Raw genomic sequence first — 23,605 nt, 5'->3', positions numbered from 1 at the left:
GCCGGACCCAATCCACACATCCCTGCCCCAACAGCCGGACCCAATCCACACATCCCGAACAGCCGGACCCAATCCACACATCCCGGCCCCAACAGCCGGACCCAATCCACACATCCCGGCCCCAACAGCCGGACCCAATCCACACATCCCTGCCCCAACAGCCGGACCCAATCCACACATCCCGAACAGCCGGACCCAATCCACACAACCCGAACAGCCGGACCCAATCCACACATCCCTGCCCCAACAGCCGGGCCCAATCCACACATCCCTGCCCCAACAGCCGGGCCCAATCCACACATCCCTGCCCGAACAGCCGGACCCAATCCACACATCCCGAACAGCCGGACCCAATCCACACATCCCAGCCCCAACAGCCAGTCCCAATCCACACATCCCGAACAGCCGGACCCAATCCACACATCCCGAATAGCCGGTCCCAATCCACACATCCCGAACAGCCGGTCCCAATCCACACATCCCGAACAGCCCGACCCAATCCACACATCCCTGCCCCAACAGCCGGACCCAATCCACACATCCCGAACAGCCGGACCCAATCCACACATCCCGAACAGCCCGACCCAATCCACACATCCCTGCCCCAACAGCCGGACCCAATCCACACATCCCGAACAGCCGGACCCAATCCACACATCCCGAACAGCCGGACCCAATCCACACATCCCGAACAGCCGGACCCAATCCACACATCCCTGCCCCAACAGCCGGACCCAATCCACACATCCCTGCCCCAACAGCCGGACCCAATCCACACATCCCGAACAGCCGGACCCAATCCACACATCCCTGCCCCAACAGCCGGACCCAATCCACACATCCCGAACAGCCGGACCCAATCCACACATCCCGAACAGCCGGACCCAATCCACACATCCCTGCCCCAACAGCCGGACCCAATCCACACATCCCGAACAGCCGGACCCAATCCACACATCCCGAACAGCCGGACCCAATCCACACATCCCGAACAGCCGGACCCAATCCACACATCCCGAACAGCCGGACCCAATCCACACATCCCGAACAGCCGGACCCAATCCACACATCCCGAACAGCCGGACCCAATCCACACATCCCGAACAGCCGGTCCCAATCCACACATCCCGAACAGCCGGACCCAATCCACACATCCCGAACAGCCGGACCCAATCCACACATCCCTGCCCGAACAGCCGGACCCAATCCACACATCCCTGCCCCAACAGCCGGACCCAATCCACACATCCCTGCCCCAACAGCCGGACCCAATCCACACATCCCGAACAGCCGGACCCAATCCACACATCCCTGCCCCAACAGCCGGACCCAATCCACACATCCCGAACAGCCGGACCCAATCCACACATCCCGAACAGCCGGACCCAATCCACACATCCCGAACAGCCGGACCCAATCCACACATCCCTGCCTGAACAGCCGGACCCAATCCACACATCCCTGCCCGAACAGCCGGACCCAATCCACACATCCCGAACAGCCGGACCCAATCCACACATCCCTGCCCGAACAGCCGGACCCAATCCACACATCCCTGCCCCAACAGCCGGACCCAATCCACACATCCCTGCCCCAACAGCCGGACCCAATCCACACATCCCGAACAGCCGGACCCAATCCACACATCCCTGCCCCAACAGCCGGACCCAATCCACACATCCCGAACAGCCGGACCCAATCCACACATCCCGAACAGCCGGACCCAATCCACACATCCCTCCCCGAACAGCCGGACCCAATCCACACATCCCTGCCCCAACAGCCGGACCCAATCCACACATCCCTGCCCCAACAGCCGGACCCAATCCACACATCCCTGCCCCAACAGCCGCACCCAATCCACACATCCCGAACAGCCGGACCCAATCCACACATCCCGAACAGCCGGACCCAATCCACACATCCCGAACAGCCGGACCCAATCCACACATCCCGAACAGCCGGACCCAATCCACACATCCCTGCCCCAACAGCCGGACCCAATCCACACATCCCGAACAGCCGGACCCAATCCACACATCCCGAACAGCCGGACCCAATCCACACATCCCGAACAGCCCGACCCAATCCACACATCCCTGCCCCAACAGCCGGACCCAATCCACACATCCCGAACAGCCGGACCCAATCCACACATCCCGAACAGCCGGACCCAATCCACACATCCCGAACAGCCGGACCCAATCCACACATCCCTGCCCCAACAGCCGGACCCAATCCACACATCCCTGCCCCAACAGCCGGACCCAATCCACACATCCCGAACAGCCGGACCCAATCCACACATCCCTGCCCCAACAGCCGGACCCAATCCACACATCCCGAACAGCCGGACCCAATCCACACATCCCGAACAGCCGGACCCAATCCACACATCCCTGCCCCAACAGCCGGACCCAATCCACACATCCCGAACAGCCGGACCCAATCCACACATCCCGAACAGCCGGACCCAATCCACACATCCCGAACAGCCGGACCCAATCCACACATCCCGAACAGCCGGACCCAATCCACACATCCCGAACAGCCGGACCCAATCCACACATCCCGAACAGCCGGTCCCAATCCACACATCCCGAACAGCCGGACCCAATCCACACATCCCGAACAGCCGGACCCAATCCACACATCCCTGCCCGAACAGCCGGACCCAATCCACACATCCCTGCCCCAACAGCCGGACCCAATCCACACATCCCTGCCCCAACAGACGGACCCAATCCACACATCCCGAACAGCCGGACCCAATCCACACATCCCTGCCCCAACAGCCGGACCCAATCCACACATCCCGAACAGCCGGACCCAATCCACACATCCCGAACAGCCGGACCCAATCCACACATCCCGAACAGCCGGACCCAATCCACACATCCCTCCCCGAACAGCCGGACCCAATCCACACATCCCTGCCCCAACAGCCGGACCCAATCCACACATCCCTGCCCCAACAGCCGGACCCAATCCACACATCCCGAACAGCCGGACCCAATCCACACATCCCGAACAGCCGGACCCAATCCACACATCCCAGCCCCAACAGCCGGGCCCAATCCACACATCCCGAACAGCCGGACCCAATCCACACATCCCTGCCCCAACAGCCGGGCCCAATCCACACATCCCGAACAGCCGGACCCAATCCACACATCCCTGCCCCAACAGCCGGGCCCAATCCACACATCCCGAACAGCCGGACCCAATCCACACATCCCTGCCCCAACAGCCGGGCCCAATCCACACATCCCTGCCCCAACAGCCGCACCCAATCCACACATCCCGAACAGCCGGACCCAATCCACACATCCCGAACAGCCGGACCCAATCCACACATCCCGAACAGCCGGACCCAATCCACACATCCCTGCCCCAACAGCCGGACCCAATCCACACATCCCTGCCCCAACAGCCGGACCCAATCCACACATCCCTGCCCCAACAGCCGGACCCAATCCACACAACCCGAACAGCCGGACCCAATCCACACATCCCTGCCCCAACAGCCGGACCCAATCCACACATCCCGAACAGCCGGACCCAATCCACACATCCCTGCCCCAACAGCCGGGCCCAATCCACACATCCCGAACAGCCGGACCCAATCCACACATCCCTGCCCGAACAGCCGGACCCAATCCACACATCCCCAACAGCCGGACCCAATCCACACATCCCTGCCCCAACAGCCGGACCCAATCCACACATCCCTGCCCCAACAGCCGGACCCAATCCACACATCCCGAACAGCCGGACCCAATCCACACATCCCGAACAGCCGGACCCAATCCACACATCCCTGCCCCAACAGCCGGACCCAATCCACACATCCCTGCCCCAACAGCCGGACCCAATCCACACATCCCGAACAGCCGGACCCAATCCACACATCCCTGCCCCAACAGCCGGACCAATCCACACATCCCGAACAGCCGGACCCAATCCACACATCCCGGCCCAACAGCCGGACCCAATCCACACCCCCTGCCCCAACAGCCGTACCCAATCCACCATCCCGAACAGCGGACCCAATCCACACAATCCGAACAGCCGGACCCCAATCCACACAACCCGAAAGCCGACCCAATCACACATCCCGGCCCCACAGCGGACCCAATCACACATCCCTGCCCCAACAGCCGACCCAATCCACCAACCCGAACAGCCGGACCCAATCCACACATCCCTGCCCAACAGCCGTCCCAATCCACACACTCCCTGCCCGACAGCCGGACCCATCCACACATCCCTGCCCCAACCGCCGGACCCAATCCACACATCCCGCAGCCGGACCCAATCCACACATCCCTGCCCCAACAGCCGGACCCATCACACATCCCTGCCCGAACAACCGGACCCAATCCACACATCCCAACAGACAGCCGGACCCAATCCACACATCCCGAACAGCCGGACCCAATCCCACACATCCCGACAGCCGACCCAATCCACACATCCCGAACAGCCGGACCCAATCCACACATCCCGAACAGCCGGACCCAATCCACACATCCCGAACAGCCGGACCCAATCCACACATCCCTGCCCGAACCCAAACCTGCCGTAAATATCCCATTGGGCTGTCCACTCCACCCGGTCGAAAGCCTTCTCTGTGTCCATGGCTACCACCACCTCAGCCTCACCCCCCTCAGCCTCACTCCCCTCAGCCTCACTCCCCTCAGCCTCACGCCCCTCAGCCTCACGCCCCTCAGCCTCACGCCCCTCAGCCTCACGCCCCTCAGCCTCACGCCCCTCAGCCTCACGCCCCTCAGCCTCACGCCCCTCAGCCTCACGCCCCTCAGCCTCACGCCCCTCAGCCTCACGCCCCTCAGCCTCACTCCCCTCAGCCTCACGCCCCTCAGCCTCACCCCCCTCAGCCTCACGCCCCTCAGCCTCACGCCCCTCAGCCTCACGCCCCTCAGCCTCACGCCCCTCAGCCTCACGCCCCTCAGCCTCACCCCCCTCAGCCTCATGCCCCTCAGCCTCACGCCCCTCAGCGTCACCTCCCTCAGCCTCATGCCCCTCAGCCTCACGCCCCTCAGCCTCATGCCCCTCAGCCTCACGCCCCTCAGCCTCATGCCCCTCAGCCTCACGCCCCTCAGCCTCACGCCCCTCAGCCTCACGCCCCTCAGCCTCACGCCCCTCAGCTGGCATCATTATAACATTAAGAAACCATCTAATATTGGATATCAAGTTCCTTCCCCTTCACAAATCCCGTCTGATCCTCACCTATTCCCTCCGGGACAGAGTCCTCTATTCTGGTGGCCAAGATCTTTGCCAGTAATTTAGCATCTACATTGAAAAGGGAAATTGATCTGTACGATCCACAGCCTCTGGGTCCTTGTCTCGCTTCAGGATGAGAGAGATTGATGCCTGTGATAGTGTTGGGGAAGCACTCCCAACTCTTTGGATTCATTGACAGCATTAACTAACAGCGGCCCACTAGCCCCAAATACCTTTTATAAAATTCCCCCGGGAATCTGTCAGGTCCCGGGGCCTTACCCGATTGCATTGCCCCCAATACGTCCATCACTTCCCTGAGCCCAATTGGGCCCCACAAGACTTCCACCAGCTCCTCATCTACCTTTGGGAACTCCAGCCTCTCCAGGAATTGGTTCATTCCCTCCTCCCCCACAGGGGGTTCCGACTCATCAATTAACAACTATAGGATTCACGAAACACATCATTAACCGCCCCCGGGTCCCTCACTACTTTCCCCCTCACATCCTTAATTTTCCCTATTTCTCTCACCGCCTGCTGCTTCCTCAGCTGATGTGCCAACATCCTGCTAACTTTCTCCCCATATTCGTACACTGCCCCTTTTACCCTCCTCAGCTGTCCCTCCGCCTTGCCTGTGGGAAGGGGCCCAAAATCCATTTGCAGTCTCTGACGCTCCTTCAGGAGGTCCTCATTCGGAGACTCCGCATATCTCTTATTAACATGTAAGGTTTCTCCGGCTAGCGTGTCCAGCTCCGCCCATTCAGCCCTTTCCCTATGGGCCCGAATCAAAATATATTCCCCTCTGATGACCGCTTTCAATGTCTCCCACACCACCCCAGCCGCGGTCACTCTCGTGTCGTTGGTTTTTATATACCCCCAAATGGCCTCCCTCACTCGCTAACAGCCCTGCATCTCGCCTCCACTGTGGGCGCTGAGAATTTCCCGGGTTCACCTGTAGGTCTAGCCAATGTGGCGCATGGTCTGATACAACAATTGCTGAATACTCTGTGTCCACCACCCCCGCTAACAATGTTTTGTCCAGTATAAAAAACTGTAGATCCTGGAGTATACCTTGTGCAAAAGAGAGTAGAATGAATATTCCTTGCTCCTTGGCCGCTCAAATCTCCACGGATCAACCTCCCCTAGGTGCTCCATGAACCCCCGCAGCTCTTGCGCCATTGCTGATACTTTCCCCGACCGAGAACACGACCGGTCCATCCCAGAATCCAAGACCGTGTTAAAATCACCCCCCATAATCAGCCGGTGCGAGTCGAGTCCGGGACTTTTCCCAGCATCTTCCTAACAAACACGACGTCATCCCAGTTTGGGGCATATATATTTACCAGCACCACTGCCATTCTCTCCAGTTTCCCGCTCACCATAATAAATCTGCCTCCCGGGTCTCTCTCCATTTTCCCCAAACGCCATCCTTTTGTTAATCAGGATGGCCACCCCCCTTGTTTTAAAGTCCAATCCTGAATGGAACACCTGTCCGACCCATCCCTGTTTCAGTCAAATTGATCCCCCAGCTTCAAGTGTGTCTCCTGTAACATGGCCACATCCGCCTTTAACTGTCTCAAGTGTGAACACACGGGCCCTCTTGGCCGAGCCCATTCAGGCCACGAACATTCCACGTAACCAGTCTGGTCGGGGTGGGGGGCTCTTGCACCCCTCCCCTGTCGATCAGCCATGACCTTTCCTAGGCCAGCCCTTAGCCCATGGCCCGCACCTCCCCAGATTCGCCCCTCGGCAGCAACTGTCATCTAGTCTCCATCTCCGGCCTCCTGGAAGTCCCCTAATCGTCAGCAGTTCCCCCCCCCCCCACCCCCCCATCACTTTCCAGCTCACCCCCCCTCCCCCCAACTTCGCTCCCATGAACCAGCCTTACCAACTAGCCGAGCAGGTCACACCCCTGGCGCCCAGGATTCTACCACCTGCTGGATCTTTACCCCCCCCAACTCTTAACATAAGTTTTCAAAACAATAAGACCAAACACAGAAAGCAAACAAACCATCCAATTAAGGTCTCGGCACAACGGCCCGCCCTTTACAACATCTTATCACTCCCATCACCTTAAACCAGAGCCCCAAACAATGGTAGAGTTAAACAAACAGGATAAATGGAAAGGCAGAAAAAATTATGTGCGCAAAAACTCAGACAGATGTCTTTCCCTCCTAGAACATCTCAATTTCAGAACTTTTCTTCACCCCCCCCTCCATTTTTTTCTTTTTTTCTTTTTTACAAACACAAAACAAAGGAAGGAACTGTACCTTGGTACATACACTGAAAGGTCAAAGTTAGATAACTCAGAGAAATCCTTCTCTTCCCAGTCATCGCAACTCAAGTTAGTGCACCACCAGAACCTTTTGATGCAAATCGTTTCCCACCAGTTTGCTCTTTTTTTTTAAAGTCCTTATGGGTCCCCCAGGTTGTCGTCTTTCATAAAGCCCGCCACTTCTTCCGGCAAGCCAAAATATAGTTCCTGTTCCTCGTAGGTTACCCAAAGGCGGGCCGGGTAGAGCAGTCCAAATTTTATTCCCTTGGCATACATGGCTGCTTTACCTTTATTAAAACTCACCCTCCTCTCAGCAAGTTCTGCTCCCAAGTCTTGGTCAACCCAGATCTCGGCTTCTTCCCATACGAACCGTTTCGTCTCCCTGGCCCATCTCATGATGCGTTCCTTGTCCAGGAATCGACGTAGCCTCACCACCATCGCCATCGGGGGCTCACGACCCAGGGGCTTCCGTGTAAATGCCCTGTGAGTCTGGTCCACCTCCAACGGCCTGTCGAACGCCTCTTACCCCATCATTAGGGGCTGGTTTAGCTAGGGGCTGGTTTAGCTAGGGGCTGGTTTAGCTAGGGGCTGGTTTAGCTCACTCAGCTAAATCGCTGGCTTTTAAAGCAGACCAAGCAGGCCAGCTGCACGGTTCAATTCCCGTACCAGCCTCCCCGGACAGGCGCCGGAATGTGGCGACTAGGGGCTTTTCACAGTAACTTCATTGAAGCCTACTCGTGACAATAAGCGATTTTCATTTTTTCATTTTTATTTCATTATCTCGAACATCTTCACAACATCCGCACCAGCATCCGATCCTTCCTTTCCCTCTGGCAGACCGACGTTCCGAATGTTCTGCTTGTGGGAACGATTCTCCAGGTCTTCCACCTTTTCCAGCAGCCGCTTTTGCCGATCCTGTAAAATGCCAATTTGCAGGGCCATCCCAGTGGACTGCTCCTCTTGCTCCATCGCCTACTCCTGTAGCTTTTGGATATACTGTCCCTGGGCCGTCACTGTCACCTCCATCCGGTCGACAGCCTCCTTAATCAAGGCTACCACCTTGGTCAGGTCCTCGCACACTCCTTACGGTGCCAGGCAAACGTCTCATCCAGGTCTGTAACCAACTGATCCATTGACCATTGGGCTGGTGGGGCCGGACCTCGCTTCTCTGCCATTGCAGCCACCAAGCTCAGATCCTTACCTCCAACCAGCTTTTGATTCCTTCTTTTGCGATTACTTTTTGAGCATAATTCCACAGGATAGGGGTCATCTTTTCCTCCTCTCGCTTTTATCCACTTATGTTAGAAGAAATTTCCATGAAAATCCAGCTTAAAAAGCCGTTAAAAAAACCACCAAGAGCGGGAGCTGCTAAATGTCCGACTGTTCACAGCATAGCCGCCACCAGAAGTCAGTGTCGATATTTTATAGATTCACACACTATTGCAAAGTTGTCAAGCCAGATATTTAATTGTCGTGATGTTGGAAACAGAGGCAGGCGTGGATTTAAAACTGACATTCCCAGAGGGCAGCACTCAATGCCGCTGTCTCGGGAACATGGTGCAACTTCCAAACTGACATTCCCAGAGGGCAGCACTCAATGCCACTGTCTCGGGAACATGGTGCAACTTCCAAATGCAGAGAGGAGGCGAGAATGGGAATGAGCCCATGGCGGCTTATTGACTTTCTTAAGAAAGCTGCAGAGGGCGAAAATGAAATTCTCCGTCGCAAATCGGTGAACGAAACAGGCTGCTGTGTGTTAACGTACAGTCCGGTGTATGTTAGCGTATAGTCCTGTGTATGTTAGCATATAGTCCTGTGTATGTTAGCGTATAGTCCTGTGTATGTTAGCGTACAGTCCGGTGTATGTTAGCGTACAGTCCTGTGTATGTTAGCGTATAGTCCTGTGTATGTTAGCGTACAGTCCGGTGTATGTTAGCATATAGTCCTGTGTATGTTAGTGTATAGTCCTGTGTATGTTAGCGTATAGTCCTGTGTATGTTAGCGTACAGTCCGGTGTATGTTAGCGTACAGTCCTGTGTATGTTAGCGTATAGTCCTGTGTATGTTAGCGTACAGTCCGGTGTATGTTAGCATATAGTCCTGTGTATGTTAGCGTATAGTCCTGTGTATGTTAGCGTACAGTCCGGTGTATGTTAGCGTACAGTCCTGTGTATGTTAGCGTATAGTCCTGTGTATGTTAGCGTATAGTCCGGTGTATGTTAGCGTACAGTCCTGTGTATGTTAGCGTATAGTCCTGTGTATGTTAGCGTATAGTCCGGTGTATGTTAGCGTACAGTCCTGTGTATGTTAGCGTATAGTCCTGTGTATGTTAGCGTATAGTCCGGTGTACGCTGCAGCACAGTCCGGTGTATGCTGCAGTACAGTCCGGTGTACGCTGCTGCACAGTCCGGTATATGCTGCCGCACAGTCCGGTGTATGTTAGCGTATAGTCCGGTGTATGTTAGCGTACAGTCCTGTGTATGTTAGCGTATAGTCCTGTGTATGTTAGCGTATAGTCCGGTGTACGCTGCAGCACAGTCCGGTGTACGCTGCTGCACAGTCCGGTATATGTTGCCGCACAGTCCCGTGTATGTTAGCGTATAGTCCGGTGTACGCTGCTGCACAGTCCGGTGTGTGTTAGCGTATAGTCCGGTGTACGCTGCCGCACAGTCCGGTGTATGTTAGCATATAGTCCGGTGTACGCTGCCGCACAGTCCGGTGTACGCTGCTGCACAGTCCGGTGTGTGTTAGCGTATAGTCCGGTGTACGCTGCCGCACAGTCCGGTGTACGCTGCTGCACAGTCCGGTGTACGCTGCCGCACAGTCCGGTATATGTTGCCGCACAGTCCCGTGTATGTTAGCGTATAGTCCGGTGTACGCTGCAGCACAGTCCGGTGTACGCTGCTGCACAGTCCGGTATATGTTGCCGCACAGTCCCGTGTATGTTAGCGTATAGTCCGGTGTACGCTGCTGCACAGTCCGGTGTGTGTTAGCGTATAGTCCGGTGTACGCTGCCGCACAGTCCGGTGTATGTTAGCATATAGTCCGGTGTACGCTGCCGCACAGTCCGGTGTACGCTGCTGCACAGTCCGGTGTGTGTTAGCGTATAGTCCGGTGTACGCTGCCGCACAGTCCGGTGTACGCTGCTGCACAGTCCGGTGTACGCTGCCGCACAGTCCGGTGTACGTTAGCGTATAGTCCGGTGTACGCTGCCGCACAGTCCGGTGTATGTTAGCGTATAGTCCGGTGTACGCTGCCGCACAGTCCGGTGTATGTTAGCGTATAGTCCGGTGTACGCTGCCGCACAGTCCGGTGTATGTTAGTGTATAGTCCGGTGTACGCTGCCGCACAGTCCGGTGTGTGTTAGCGTATAGTCCGGTGTACGCTGCTGCACAGTCCGGTGTACGCTGCAGCACAGTCTGGTGTATGTTAGTGTATAGTCCGGTGTACGCTGCCGCGCAGTCCGGTTTATATCACCGTACAGTCCACAATCCGGTGGACATTAGCGCGCAGTCTGACAAAAGTTAGTGTATAGTCTGGTGTATGTTAGTGCAGTGTGGCGTACATTAGTGCACATTTTGGTGCACTTTAGCGCACAGTCTGGCGTATGTTAGCGCAAGTCAGGTATACGATAGCGCAGTCTGCTGTACATTAGCGCACAGTCTGGTTAACATTAGCACACAGTCCAGCGTACGTTAGCACAGTCTGGTATATATTAGTGCACAGTCTGGTGGAAGTTGTGCAGCCTGGTGTGCGGTAACACAGACTGGTATACGTGTATGCACAGTCCGGTGTGGAGTTTAGAACGATGAGAGGAGATCGGATTGAGACGTATAAAATTCTAACAGGGCTGGACACACCACTGCACAGTCCCTTCATGGTGTCCAGAGTCGATGTTGAGGACTCCCAGGGTAACTCCCTCCTGACTGTATAACCGCTGTACCGGCACCTCCGCTGGATCTGTCCTGTCAGATTTATGAATTTAAATTCCACCAGTTTGCAAGATTTGAACCCGTGCCCTCAGAGAAATAGCCTGTGACATTACCACAACGTCAGAACGTGCTCCAGTGTCAAACATTGACACACCTGTCCCCACATAACTGACCGCAGTGATATATACCCCAAAACTGTACATTTACTATCTCATACCTGCTATGAGTTCATAAAGGTGAAAGCTGCTGGAGGGGGAAGTATTTGCATCGAGCTGTTGTGGTCCTTGACAATAGGCCCGACACTCTGTCTCAGCGAGCCAGTAGTGCTTCAATGCCTCTTCAAACGAACCAATGGCTAAAACATATTGTTCCTCATCGTACTGCTTCAACCCAATGTTAAACGCCTCCTGGGAATGGGTGAAACATGAATTAGAGTTTATACAGTCAAAACAACAGGGAAATTCTGTAAAACACATTCACAATCTTCAAAGCAACACTTATTGAAAAGGATGAAAATGATATGTGGTTTGTACAATATCCCAAGTTACTCAGTGAAGGTGACAGAGAGACAGAGGAGATTTCAGAACCAAGTAGCTTCCAGATCACTGAATAATGCAGCTGGAATGGGAATGGTGAAACCCGGAAAACCACCGCGGAAAAGGTCAGAATTCCTTCTTGAACTAAATTGGTGGAACGAGTAAGGATTTTGTCACAGACTGCTTCAAGTTCACTTTTACTGACATCCAGTGCCGGTGTTCCCCAGTGTTATACAGTGACAGACCCGTCCCCACCAACACTGTACCCCAGTGTTATACAGTGACAGACCCGTCCTCACCAGTACTGTATCCCAGTGTTATACAGTGAGAGACCCGTCCCCACCAGTACTGTACCCCAGTGTTATACAGTGACAGACCCGTCCCCACCAGTACTGTACCCCAGTGTTATACAGTGACAGACCCGTCCCCACCAGTACTGTATCCCAGTGTTATACAGTGACAGACCCGTCCCCACCAGTACTGTACCCCAGTGTTATACAGTGACAGACCCGTCCTCACCAGTACTGTATCCCAGTGTTATACAGTGACAGACCCGTCCCCACCAGTACTGTACCCCAGTGTTATACAGGGACAGACCCGGCCCCAGCAGTACTGCACCCCAGTGTTATACAGTGACAGACCCATCCCCACCAGTACTGTACCCCAGTGTTATACAGTGACAGACCCGTCCCCACCAGTACTGTACCCCAGTGTTATACAGTGACAGACCCATCCCCACCAGTACTGTACCCCAGTGTTATACAGTGACAGACCCATCCCCACCAGTACTGTCCCCCAGTGTTATACAGTGACAGACCCGTCCCCACCAGTACTGTACCCCAGTGTTACACAGTGACAGACCCGTCCCCACCAACACTGTACCCCAGTGTTACACAGTGACAGACCCGTCCCCACCAACACTGTACCCCAGTGTTATACAGTGACAGACCCGTCCCCACCAGTACTGTACCCCAGTGTTACACAGTGACAGACCCGTCCCCACCAGTACTGTACCCCAGTGTTATACAGTGACAGACCCATCCCCACCAGTACTGTACCCCAGTGTTATACAGTGACAGACCCGTCCCCACCAGTACTGTACCCCAGTGTTATACAGTGACAGACCCGTCCCCACCAGTACTGTACCCCAGTGTTATACAGCGACAGACCCGTCCCCCACCAGTACTGTCCCCATGTTATACAGTGACAGACCCATCCCTACCAGGACTGTACCCCAGTGTTATACAGGGACAGACCCGGCCCCAGCAGTACTGCACCCCAGTGTTATACAGTGACAGACCCATCCCCACCAGTACTGTACCCCAGTGTTATACAGTGACAGACCCGTCCCCACCAATACTGTATCCCAGTGTTATACAGTGACAGACCTGTCCCCACCAGTACTGTACCCCAGTGTTATACAGTGACAGACCCATCCCCACCAGTACTGTACCCCAGTGTTATACAGCGACAGACCTGTCCCCACCCGTACTGTACCCCAGTGTTATACAGCGACAGACCCATCCCCACCAATACTGTACCCCAGTGTTATACAGTGACAGACCCGTCCCCACCAGTACTGTACCTCAGTGTTATACAGTGACAGACCTGTCCCCCACCAGTACTGTATCCCAGTGTTATACAGTGACAGACCCGTCCCCATCAGTACTGTATCCCAGTGTTATACAGTGACAGACCCGTCCCCACCAGTACTGTACCCCAGTGTAATACAGTGACAGACCCGTCCCCACCAGTACTGTACCCCAGTGTTATACAGTGACAGACCCATCCCCACCAGTACTGTACCCCAGTGTTATACAGTGACAGACCCGTCCCCACCAGTACTGTACCCCAGTGTTATACAGTGACAGACCCGTCCCCACCAGTACTGTACCCCAGTGTTATACAGTGACAGACCCATCCCACCAGTACTGTACCCCAGTGTTATACACTGACAGACCCATCCCCACCAGTACTGTACCCCAGTGTTATACAGTGACAGACCCGTCCCCACCAGTACTGTACCCCAGTGTTATACAGTGACAGACCCATCCCACCAGTACTGTACCCCAGTGTTATACAGTGACAGACCCGTCCCCACCAGTACTGTACCCCAGTGTTATACAGTGACAGACCCATCCCCACCAGTACTGTACCCCAGTGTTATACAGTGACAGACCCGTCCCCACCAGTACTGTACCCCAGTGTTATACAGTGACAGACCCGTCCCCACCAGTACTGTACCCCAGTGTTATACAGCGACAGACCCGTCCCCCACCAGTACTGTCCCCATGTTATACAGTGACAGACCCATCCCTACCAGGACTGTACCCCAGTGTTATACAGGGACAGACCCGGCCCCAGCAGTACTGCACCCCAGTGTTATACAGTGACAGACCCATCCCCACCAGTACTGTACCCCAGTGTTATACAGTGACAGACCCGTCCCCACCAATACTGTATCCCAGTGTTATACAGTGACAGACCTGTCCCCACCAGTACTGTACCCCAGTGTTATACAGTGACAGACCCATCCCCACCAGTACTGTACCCCAGTGTTATACAGCGACAGACCTGTCCCCACCCGTACTGTACCCCAGTGTTATACAGCGACAGACCCATCCCCACCAATACTGTACCCCAGTGTTATACAGTGACAGACCCGTCCCCACCAGTACTGTACCTCAGTGTTATACAGTGACAGACCTGTCCCCCACCAGTACTGTACCCCAGTGTTATACAGTGACAGACCCGTCCCCACCAGTACTGTACCCCAGTGTTATACAGTGACAGACCCGTCCCCACCAGTACTGTACCCCAGTGTTATACAGTGACAGACCCATCCCACCAGTACTGTACCCCAGTGTTATACACTGACAGACCCATCCCCACCAGTACTGTACCCCAGTGTTATACAGTGACAGACCCGTCCCCACCAGTACTGTACCCCAGTGTTATACAGTGACAGACCCATCCCACCAGTACTGTACCCCAGTGTTATACAGTGACAGACCCGTCCCCACCAGTACTGTACCCCAGTGTTATACAGTGACAGACCCATCCCCACCAGTACTGTACCCCAGTGTTATACAGTGACAGACCCGTCCCCACCAGTACTGTACCCCAGTGTTATACAGTGACAGACCCGTCCCCACCAGTACTGTACCCCAGTGTTATACAGCGACAGACCCGTCCCCCACCAGTACTGTCCCCATGTTATACAGTGACAGACCCATCCCTACCAGGACTGTACCCCAGTGTTATACAGGGACAGACCCGGCCCCAGCAGTACTGCACCCCAGTGTTATACAGTGACAGACCCATCCCCACCAGTACTGTACCCCAGTGTTATACAGTGACAGACCCGTCCCCACCAATACTGTATCCCAGTGTTATACAGTGACAGACCTGTCCCCACCAGTACTGTACCCCAGTGTTATACAGTGACAGACCCATCCCCACCAGTACTGTACCCCAGTGTTATACAGCGACAGACCTGTCCCCACCCGTACTGTACCCCAGTGTTATACAGCGACAGACCCATCCCCACCAATACTGTACCCCAGTGTTATACAGTGACAGACCCGTCCCCACCAGTACTGTACCTCAGTGTTATACAGTGACAGACCTGTCCCCCACCAGTACTGTATCCCAGTGTTATACAGTGACAGACCCGTCCCCATCAGTACTGTATCCCAGTGTTATACAGTGACAGACCCGTCCCCACCAGTACTGTACCCCAGTGTAATACAGTGACAGACCCGTCCCCACCAGTACTGTACCCCAGTGTTATACAGTGACAGACCCATCCCCACCAGTACTGTACCCCAGTGTTATACAGTGACAGACCCGTCCCCACCAGTACTGTACCCCAGTGTTATACAGTGACAGACCCGTCCCCACCAGTACTGTAACCCAGTGTTATACACTGACAGACCCATCCCCACCAGTACTGTACCCCAGTGTTATACAGTGACAGACCCGTCCCCAGCAGTACTGTACCCCAGTGTTATACAGTGACAGACCCGTCCCCACCAGTACTGTACCCCAGTGTTATACAGTGACAGACCCGTCCCCAGCAGTACTGTACCCCAGTGTTATACAGTGACAGACCCGTCCCCACCAGTACTGTACCCCAGTGTTATACAGTGACAGACCCATCCCACCAGTACTGTACCCCAGTGTTATACAGTGACAGACCCGTCCCCACCAGTACTGTACCCCAGTGTTATACAGTGACAGACCCGTCCCCACCAGTACCGCACCCCAGTGTTATACAGTGACAGACCCATCCCACCAGTACTGTACCCCAGTGTTATACAGTGACAGACCCGTCCCCACCAGTACTGTACCCCAGTGTTACACAGTGACAGACCCTCTTCCATCAGTACTGTACCCCAATGTTATATTAACCCCCCCCCCCCGGCTCGGCTGCCAGGTGCTCTAGGCCAATGCTGTATTATTCCCACAGCACAGGTGGAAAATATTAACTGTAGCATATCAAAGTCCCAAAAGACGTGCTGTTAGGTGAATTGGACATTCTGAATTCTCCCTCTGTGTACCCGAACAGGCACCGGAATGTGGCGACTAGGGGCTTTGCACAGTAACTTCATTGCAGTGTTAATGTAAGCCTACTTGTGACGATAAAGATTATTATTTAAAATACAGGCTTGCTTCCCATATTAACTGGACAGAATTCCCGGTCGATCAGAACGGATTCTGGAAATCCCAGTGGCATCACTGATGTCTCCCCAGCATCTTCTTACCATGTAGGGTCTCATCTCCCGGTCAATGAAATGAGATTCCTTCACCCCCTCCATCTGCTTGTAGCGTTCCAGACTCTCCCTCATTTCCATATGTTCTGGGTTTGCCAGGAAGAAGGTATGGGCTGCCTCTGCTGCTTTATCCAATTCATTCAGCTGCCAACAAACAAATACACACACCATCCGTGTTAATAAAGGAAGATTAGAGATGGGAACATATCCGTGTTGATATATTGTGTTCATATTCCATCGGCCTCACAGAGTGATTAAAACCTTTTCCAATATACCTTCCCTGTCGACAGTTTTTAATAAAAGTCTTTACTTTTCTCCTGTAATAGTTTTGGGTAACCAATGTACGGACAGGAAATCTAACACTGATCAAAGATCAAGTCCCATTCACCCATAACCCGTCAGCTCCTACCAACGACTTACGGAACATGAGAAATAGGAGCAGGAGTTAACTATTCAAGAACTCAAGCCCACTGACATCCAAAAAGATCATGGTTAATGTTATTTATTTGTTCACTGTCACTGTATAACACTGGGGTACAGTACTGGTGGGGATGGGTCTGTCCCTGTATAACACTGGGGTACAGTATTGGTGGGGATGGGTCTGTCACTGTATAACACTGGGGTACAGTACTGGTGGGGACGTGTCTGTCACTGTATAACACCGGGGTACAGTACTGGTGGGGACGGGTCTGTCACTGTATAACACTGGGGTACAGTACTGGTGGGGATGGGTCTGTCACTGTATAACACTGGGGTACAGTACTGGTGGGGATGGGTCTGTCACTGTATAACACTGGGGTACAGTACTGGTGGGGATTGGTCTATCACTGTATAACACTGGGGTACAGTATTGGTGGGGAGGGTCTGTCACTGTATAACACTGGGGTACAGTACTGGTGGGGACGGGTCTGTCACTGTATAACACTGGGGTACAGTACTGGTGGGGAGGGTCTGTCACTCTATAACACTGGGATACAGTACTGGTGGGGAGGGTCTGTCACTCTATAACACTGGGATACAGTACTGGTGGGGTACAGCTCGGTCAGTGTATAACACTGGGGTACAGTACTGGTGGGGATGGGTCTGTCACTGTATAACACTGGGGTACAGTACTGGTGGGGATGGGTCTGTCACTGTATAACACTGGGGTACTGGTGGGGACGGGTCTGTCACTGTATAACACTGGGGTACAGTACTGGTGGGGATGGGTCTGTCACTGTATAACACTGGGGTACAGTACTGGTGGGGAGGGTCTGTCACTGTATAACACTGGGTAACACTAACACTGGGGTACACTGGGTAACATTGGGGTAATACTGTGTAACCCTGGGGTAACAGTGGGTAACAGTGGGTATTACTGGGGTACACTGGGTAACACTGGGGTACACTGGGTAACACTGAGTAACACTAACACTGGGGTAACCTGGGTAACACTGGAGTACACTGGGTAACACTGGAGTACACTGGGTAACACTGGGGTACACTGGGTAACACTGAGCAACACTGAGTAACACTAACACTGGGGTATACTGGGTAACAGTGGGGTACACTGGGTAACAGCGGGGTACACTGGGTAACACTGGGGTACACTGGGGTACACTGGGTAACACTGGGGTACACTGGGTAACACTGGGGCACACTGGGTAACACTGGGTAACACTGGGGTACACTGGGTAACACAGGGGCACACTGGGTAACACTGGGTAACACTGGGGTACATTGGGTAACACTGGGGCACACTGGGTAACACTGGGGTACACTGGGTAACACTGGGGTACACTGGGTAACACAGGGGCACACTGGGTAACACTGGGTAACACGGGGGTACACTGGGGTACACTGGGTAACACTGGGGTACACTGGGTAACACGGGGGTACACTGGGTAACACGGGGGTACACTGGGGTTACACTGGGTAACACTGGGGTAACACTGGGGTACACTGGGGTACACTGGGTAAGACTGGGGTAACACTGGGGTAGACTGGGTAACACTGGGGCACACTGGGGCATACTGCGTAACACTGGGGCACACTGGGGTAACACTGGGGTACACTGGGTAAGACTGGGGTAACACTGGATAACACTGGGGTACTCTGGGTAAGACTGGGGTAACACTGGGGTAACACTGGGGTACACTGGGTAAGACTGGGGTAACACTGGGTAAGACTGGGGTAACACCGGGTAACACTGGGGTACTCTGGGTAACACTGGGGTACTCTGGGTAACACTGGATAACACTGGGGTACACTGGGTAATACTGGATAACACTGGGGTACACTGGGTAACACTGGGGTACACTGGGTAACACTGGGGTACACTGGGTAACACTGGGGTACACTGGGGTACACTGGGGTACACTGGGTAACACTGGGGCACACTGGGGCGTACTGGGTAATACTGGGATACACTGGGTAACACTGGGGTACACTGGGTAACACTGGGGTAACACTGGGGTACACTGGGGTAACACTGGGGTAACACTGGGGTAACACTGGGGTACACTGGGGTAACACTGGGGTACACTGGGGTAACACTGGGGTACATTGGGGTACACTGGGGTAACGCTGGGTACACTGGGGTAACACTGGGGTAACAGTACTGTTACATTATAACTGAAGCGCTGGTGTTTTGTTCAATTATTCACTCCTGAAATTCACTTGATCGTTGTTTCCATTTTCATTTGTGTTCTAACCCCTGCAGTGTCTTTCCACATCTTTTTAACGTATCGATATTTTATAAGTCTGTGACTGAAGACGTTTATAGGTCACTGACTCCTTTAATTTATCTTCTTCAAGTTTTAGTGTTTACTCTTAAATGTTTCAGTGATTTGCAGCTCGGTGCCGATTGCATGGGAGGGCACTGGAGAGATATCCGACATGCATATTGGGAATCCCAGGATAATAAATATAATAATCGCTTATTGTCACGAGTTGGCTTCAATAAAGTTACTGTGAAAAGCCCCTCGTCGCCACATTCCGGCGCCTGTTCGGGGATGGGGAAGCAGGTGGGAGCTGCCGCAGACATTCCAGGAGTTTGCATGTTTTCTTTAACGGAACTTTCATAAACAGACGTGCAGAAGGCGTTTGATTGGGTGAGGACAGGACAGCACAGGACTGCCCCAAGCCGATATCACTGGCTAACCAGGTTTCAGTGTCATATTCCCAGGAGAGGGAATGGCTCACAGAGGAACAGAGTTAATATCAGACCCCCAGAAAAAAGGGAAGATTTTAAACGCGGGAGTCTTTGGCAATTCAACAACCAATTGCACGCACAGATATTTCTGCAGCTGCAGAGTGATTTCAAAATGGGTAACAGTCATCGCCAATTCAGGAGGTCCCAGACACAAATGGACAGGTTACACCTGGCCCAAGCTGGGGTCAGTGTTCTGGCCGAGAGTTTCATTGATCCCGTTCTGAGGATTTCAACTAATTTGGCAGGTGGAGAGGAACCAGAAAATAGCAGAAAGCAGACCAGACAACCGAGAGATATAAACTGCAGTAAAATTAAAAAACATTCAGACAAAAATTGCAGGGGCCAGATTGGAGTAAAGAGCAACGTGACAGAGGCAGTGTGAAATTCTCGGTAAAGTCAATGTACGTCTTGTCGCTAATAAGGGGAGTGAGTTTCAGGCATTAATTAGCACATGGGATTATGATGTGGCTACATTAACAGAGACATATCTCAAACCAGGTCAGGAATAGTTCCTAATATCAGAGAAGGAAAATGAAGAGATGGCCTGGCAGTATTGAATCAGGATTAAACTTCCTACAGTGCAGGAGGCCATTCAGCCCATTGAGTCTGCGCTGACCCTAAGAGAGAGCATCCTACCTTGGCCGACTCCCCCGCCCTATCCCTGGAACCCCACCCGACCTGCACATCTTTGGACTGTGGGAGGAAACCGGAGCACCCGGAGGAAACCCACGCACACACGGGGAGAATGTGCAGACTCCGCACAGACAGTGACCCAAGCCGGAAATCGAACCTGGGACTCTGGAGCTGTGATGCCGCAGTGCTAACCACTGTGCCACCAGTTTTAAATAGTGAGGATATAATAGTTGTTTTCAGGCTGAATCTATTTGGTTTGTGCAGAAGAATTGGCCAGCGGCATTGGGAGCTGAACATTATTAGGATTTTCATAGGGCTCAAATATACTATGAAAGAAATAGATATGCAAATTTATCAGCATATAATAAAAGCGTATAATAAAAATCCAGTCATAATACAAGGAGACTTCAGCTACTTGAATATAAAATCCAGAGGAATTTCTGATATGTATACAGGAGATATTTCAGTCCAACAAGAATGAAGCAATGTTGGATCTGGTTGTGGGAAATGAGGTAGAACAAGTGGAATGTGTTACAGTAGGAGACCATCGAAGTAACAGTCATCATAAAATAAATCAGTTTAAAGTAGTTATGGAAAAGGACCAGAAAATAGTGAAGATAAAAATGCTCACTGCGGAAGATCTAATTTCAATGATTTAAGGCAGAATTGTGCAGAGGGAGGTTAGGAAAGGTGACCACAGGATTATTTTGTCTGATTATGAATTGTTAAAGCATTGTGGGACCGTGTTAAAGGTGCCGTACAAACGTGAGTTATTGTTGTTGTGTTTAAAAGTCAAATAACATTCTTCAAAACATTAAAGTGTCTTTTAGTTGGAATGAAAGGTTGGCGACTCAACACATGGAGGAATCAACTTGCATTTCCATAGAACCTGTGACATCCAGACACCCGGCAGCACTGTACGCTCAGTATCCAGGGGACAACCTTAGGCAGTGGCCACTGGAAAGTTATTCAACTGTGGAAGCATCGGAAGCCAAATCCTCTCCTCACCCAAACAAAGCACGCTTTTCAGCAAGGTACATGGGATAGGGATCGCTGGCACGGACACTGGACAACTTTCCCTCCCCTCCCCTCCTGAACCAAAGCATATCAGACACTCAGATGTGCCCCTCAGCAGGGAGCAGGGATTGAATATCCAGGACAAGCAGCATGATGGGCTTTCCCTTTTAACACATCAGGCCATTGGGTAATTTATTCTTCAAATAAATGTCATTGTTTTCTTTGTAAGAAGTCTTACAATACCAGGTTAAAGCCCAACAAGTTTGTTTCAAATCACTAGCATTCGGAGCACTGCTCCTTCCTCAGGTAAACAGTCACATGTTGGACTTTAACCTGGTTGGTGTAAGACTTCTTACTGTGCCCACCCCAGTGCAACGCCGGCATCTCCACATCATTGTTTCCTTTGACTACAGAAAAACACTAAGAAAAGTATTGCATTTCGATAGCGCCTTTCACTACTTCACGACATCCCAAGGCAATTATAGCCAATTAATTACTGTTGTAACATGCCAAATGCAGCAGCCAATTTGTATGCAGCAAGATTCCACAAACAGCATTTCAATAAACAACCAGGGAATTTTTATTTTTAAACTGACGAAGGTTGAGGTATAGATATTGTTGCAGGAGATGGGGGTGAATTCACCCACACTTCCTCCAATAATGGCCTCCGGATCATTTCCACCAACTGGAGAAGGCAAATGGGGCTTTCTAACTTATAATCCTAAAGACGGCACGTCCGACAGTGCGGCGCTCTCTCAGTACTGACCCTCTGACAGTGCGGCACTCCCTCAGTACTGACCCTCTGACAGTGCGGCACTCCCTCAGTACTGACCCTCTGACAGTGCGGCACTCCCTCAGTACTGACCGTCTGACAGCGCAGCACTCCCTCAGTACTGACCCTCTGACAGTGCGGCACTCCCTCAGTACTGACCCTCTGACAGTGCAGCTCTCCCTCAGTACTGACCATCTGGCAGTGCAGCACTCCCTCAGTACTGACCCTCTGACAGTGCAGCACTCCCTCAGTACTGACCCTCTGACAGCGCGGCACTCCCTCAGTACTGACCCTCTGACAGTGCAGCACTCCCTCAGTACTGACCCTCTGACAGTGCGACACTCCCTCAGTACTGACCCTCTGACAGTGCGGCACTCCCTCAGTACTGACAGTGCAGGACTCCCTCAGTACTGACCCTCTGACAGTGCGGCACGCCCTCAGTACTGACCCTCTGACAGTGCAGCACTCCCTCAGTACTGACCCTCTGACAGTGCAGCACTCCCTCAGTACTGACCCTCTGACAGTGCAGCACTCCCTCAGTACTGGCCCTCTGACAGTGCGGCGCTCCCTCAGTACTGACGCTCTGTCAGTGCAGCACTCCCTCTGTACTGACCCTCTGACAGTGCAGCACTCCCTCAGTACTGACCCTCTGACAGTGCAGCACTCCCTCAGTACTGACCCTCTGACAGTGCAGCACTCCCTTAGTACTGACCCTCTGACAGTGCGGCACTCCCTCAGTACTGACCCTCTGACAGTGCAGCACTCCCTCAGTACTGACCCTCTGACAGTGCGGCACTCCCTCAGTACTGACCCTCTGACAGTGCAGCACTCCCTCAGTACTGACCCTCTGACAGTGCGGCACTCCCTCAGTACTGACCCTCTGACAGTGCAGCGCTCCCTCAGTACTGACCCTCTGACAGTGCGGCACTCCCTCAGTACTGACCCTCTGACAGTGCGGCAATCACTCAGTACTGATCCTCTGACAGTGCGGCACTCCCTCAGTACTGACCCTCTGACAGTGCGGCACTCCCTCAGTACTGATCCACTGACAGTGCAGCGCTCCCTCAGCACTAACCCTCTGATAGTGCGGCACTCCCTCAGTACTGACCCTCTGACAGTGCGGCACTCCCTCAGTACTGACCCTCTGACAGTGCGGCACTCCCTCAGTACTGACCCTCTGACAGTGCGGCACTCCCTCAGTACTGATCCTCTGACAGTGCAGCGCTCCCTCA

General features: G+C 53.3%; 1 protein-coding gene across 1 annotated transcript in view; it reads right to left on the bottom strand.

The window, feature by feature from the left end:
* p3h2 (prolyl 3-hydroxylase 2) overlaps positions 1-23,605 on the bottom strand; it is a 226,237-nt gene that overhangs the window by 85,367 nt on the left and 117,265 nt on the right. The window contains exons 2-3 of the mRNA XM_038816136.1: positions 16,750-16,902; positions 11,665-11,854 (exon numbers count right to left, since the gene is read on the bottom strand). Of these exons, the coding sequence (XP_038672064.1) occupies positions 11,665-11,854; positions 16,750-16,902 (343 nt within the window). The remainder of the gene's footprint in view (positions 1-11,664; positions 11,855-16,749; positions 16,903-23,605) is intronic.

The sequence above is a fragment of the Scyliorhinus canicula genome, chromosome 13, assembly GCF_902713615.1.
Source record: "Scyliorhinus canicula chromosome 13, sScyCan1.1, whole genome shotgun sequence".
Classification (NCBI taxonomy): Eukaryota; Metazoa; Chordata; class Chondrichthyes; order Carcharhiniformes; family Scyliorhinidae; genus Scyliorhinus; species Scyliorhinus canicula.
The sequence above is the reverse complement of the archived record's forward strand: the minus strand, read 5'-3'. Positions and strand labels throughout refer to the sequence as shown.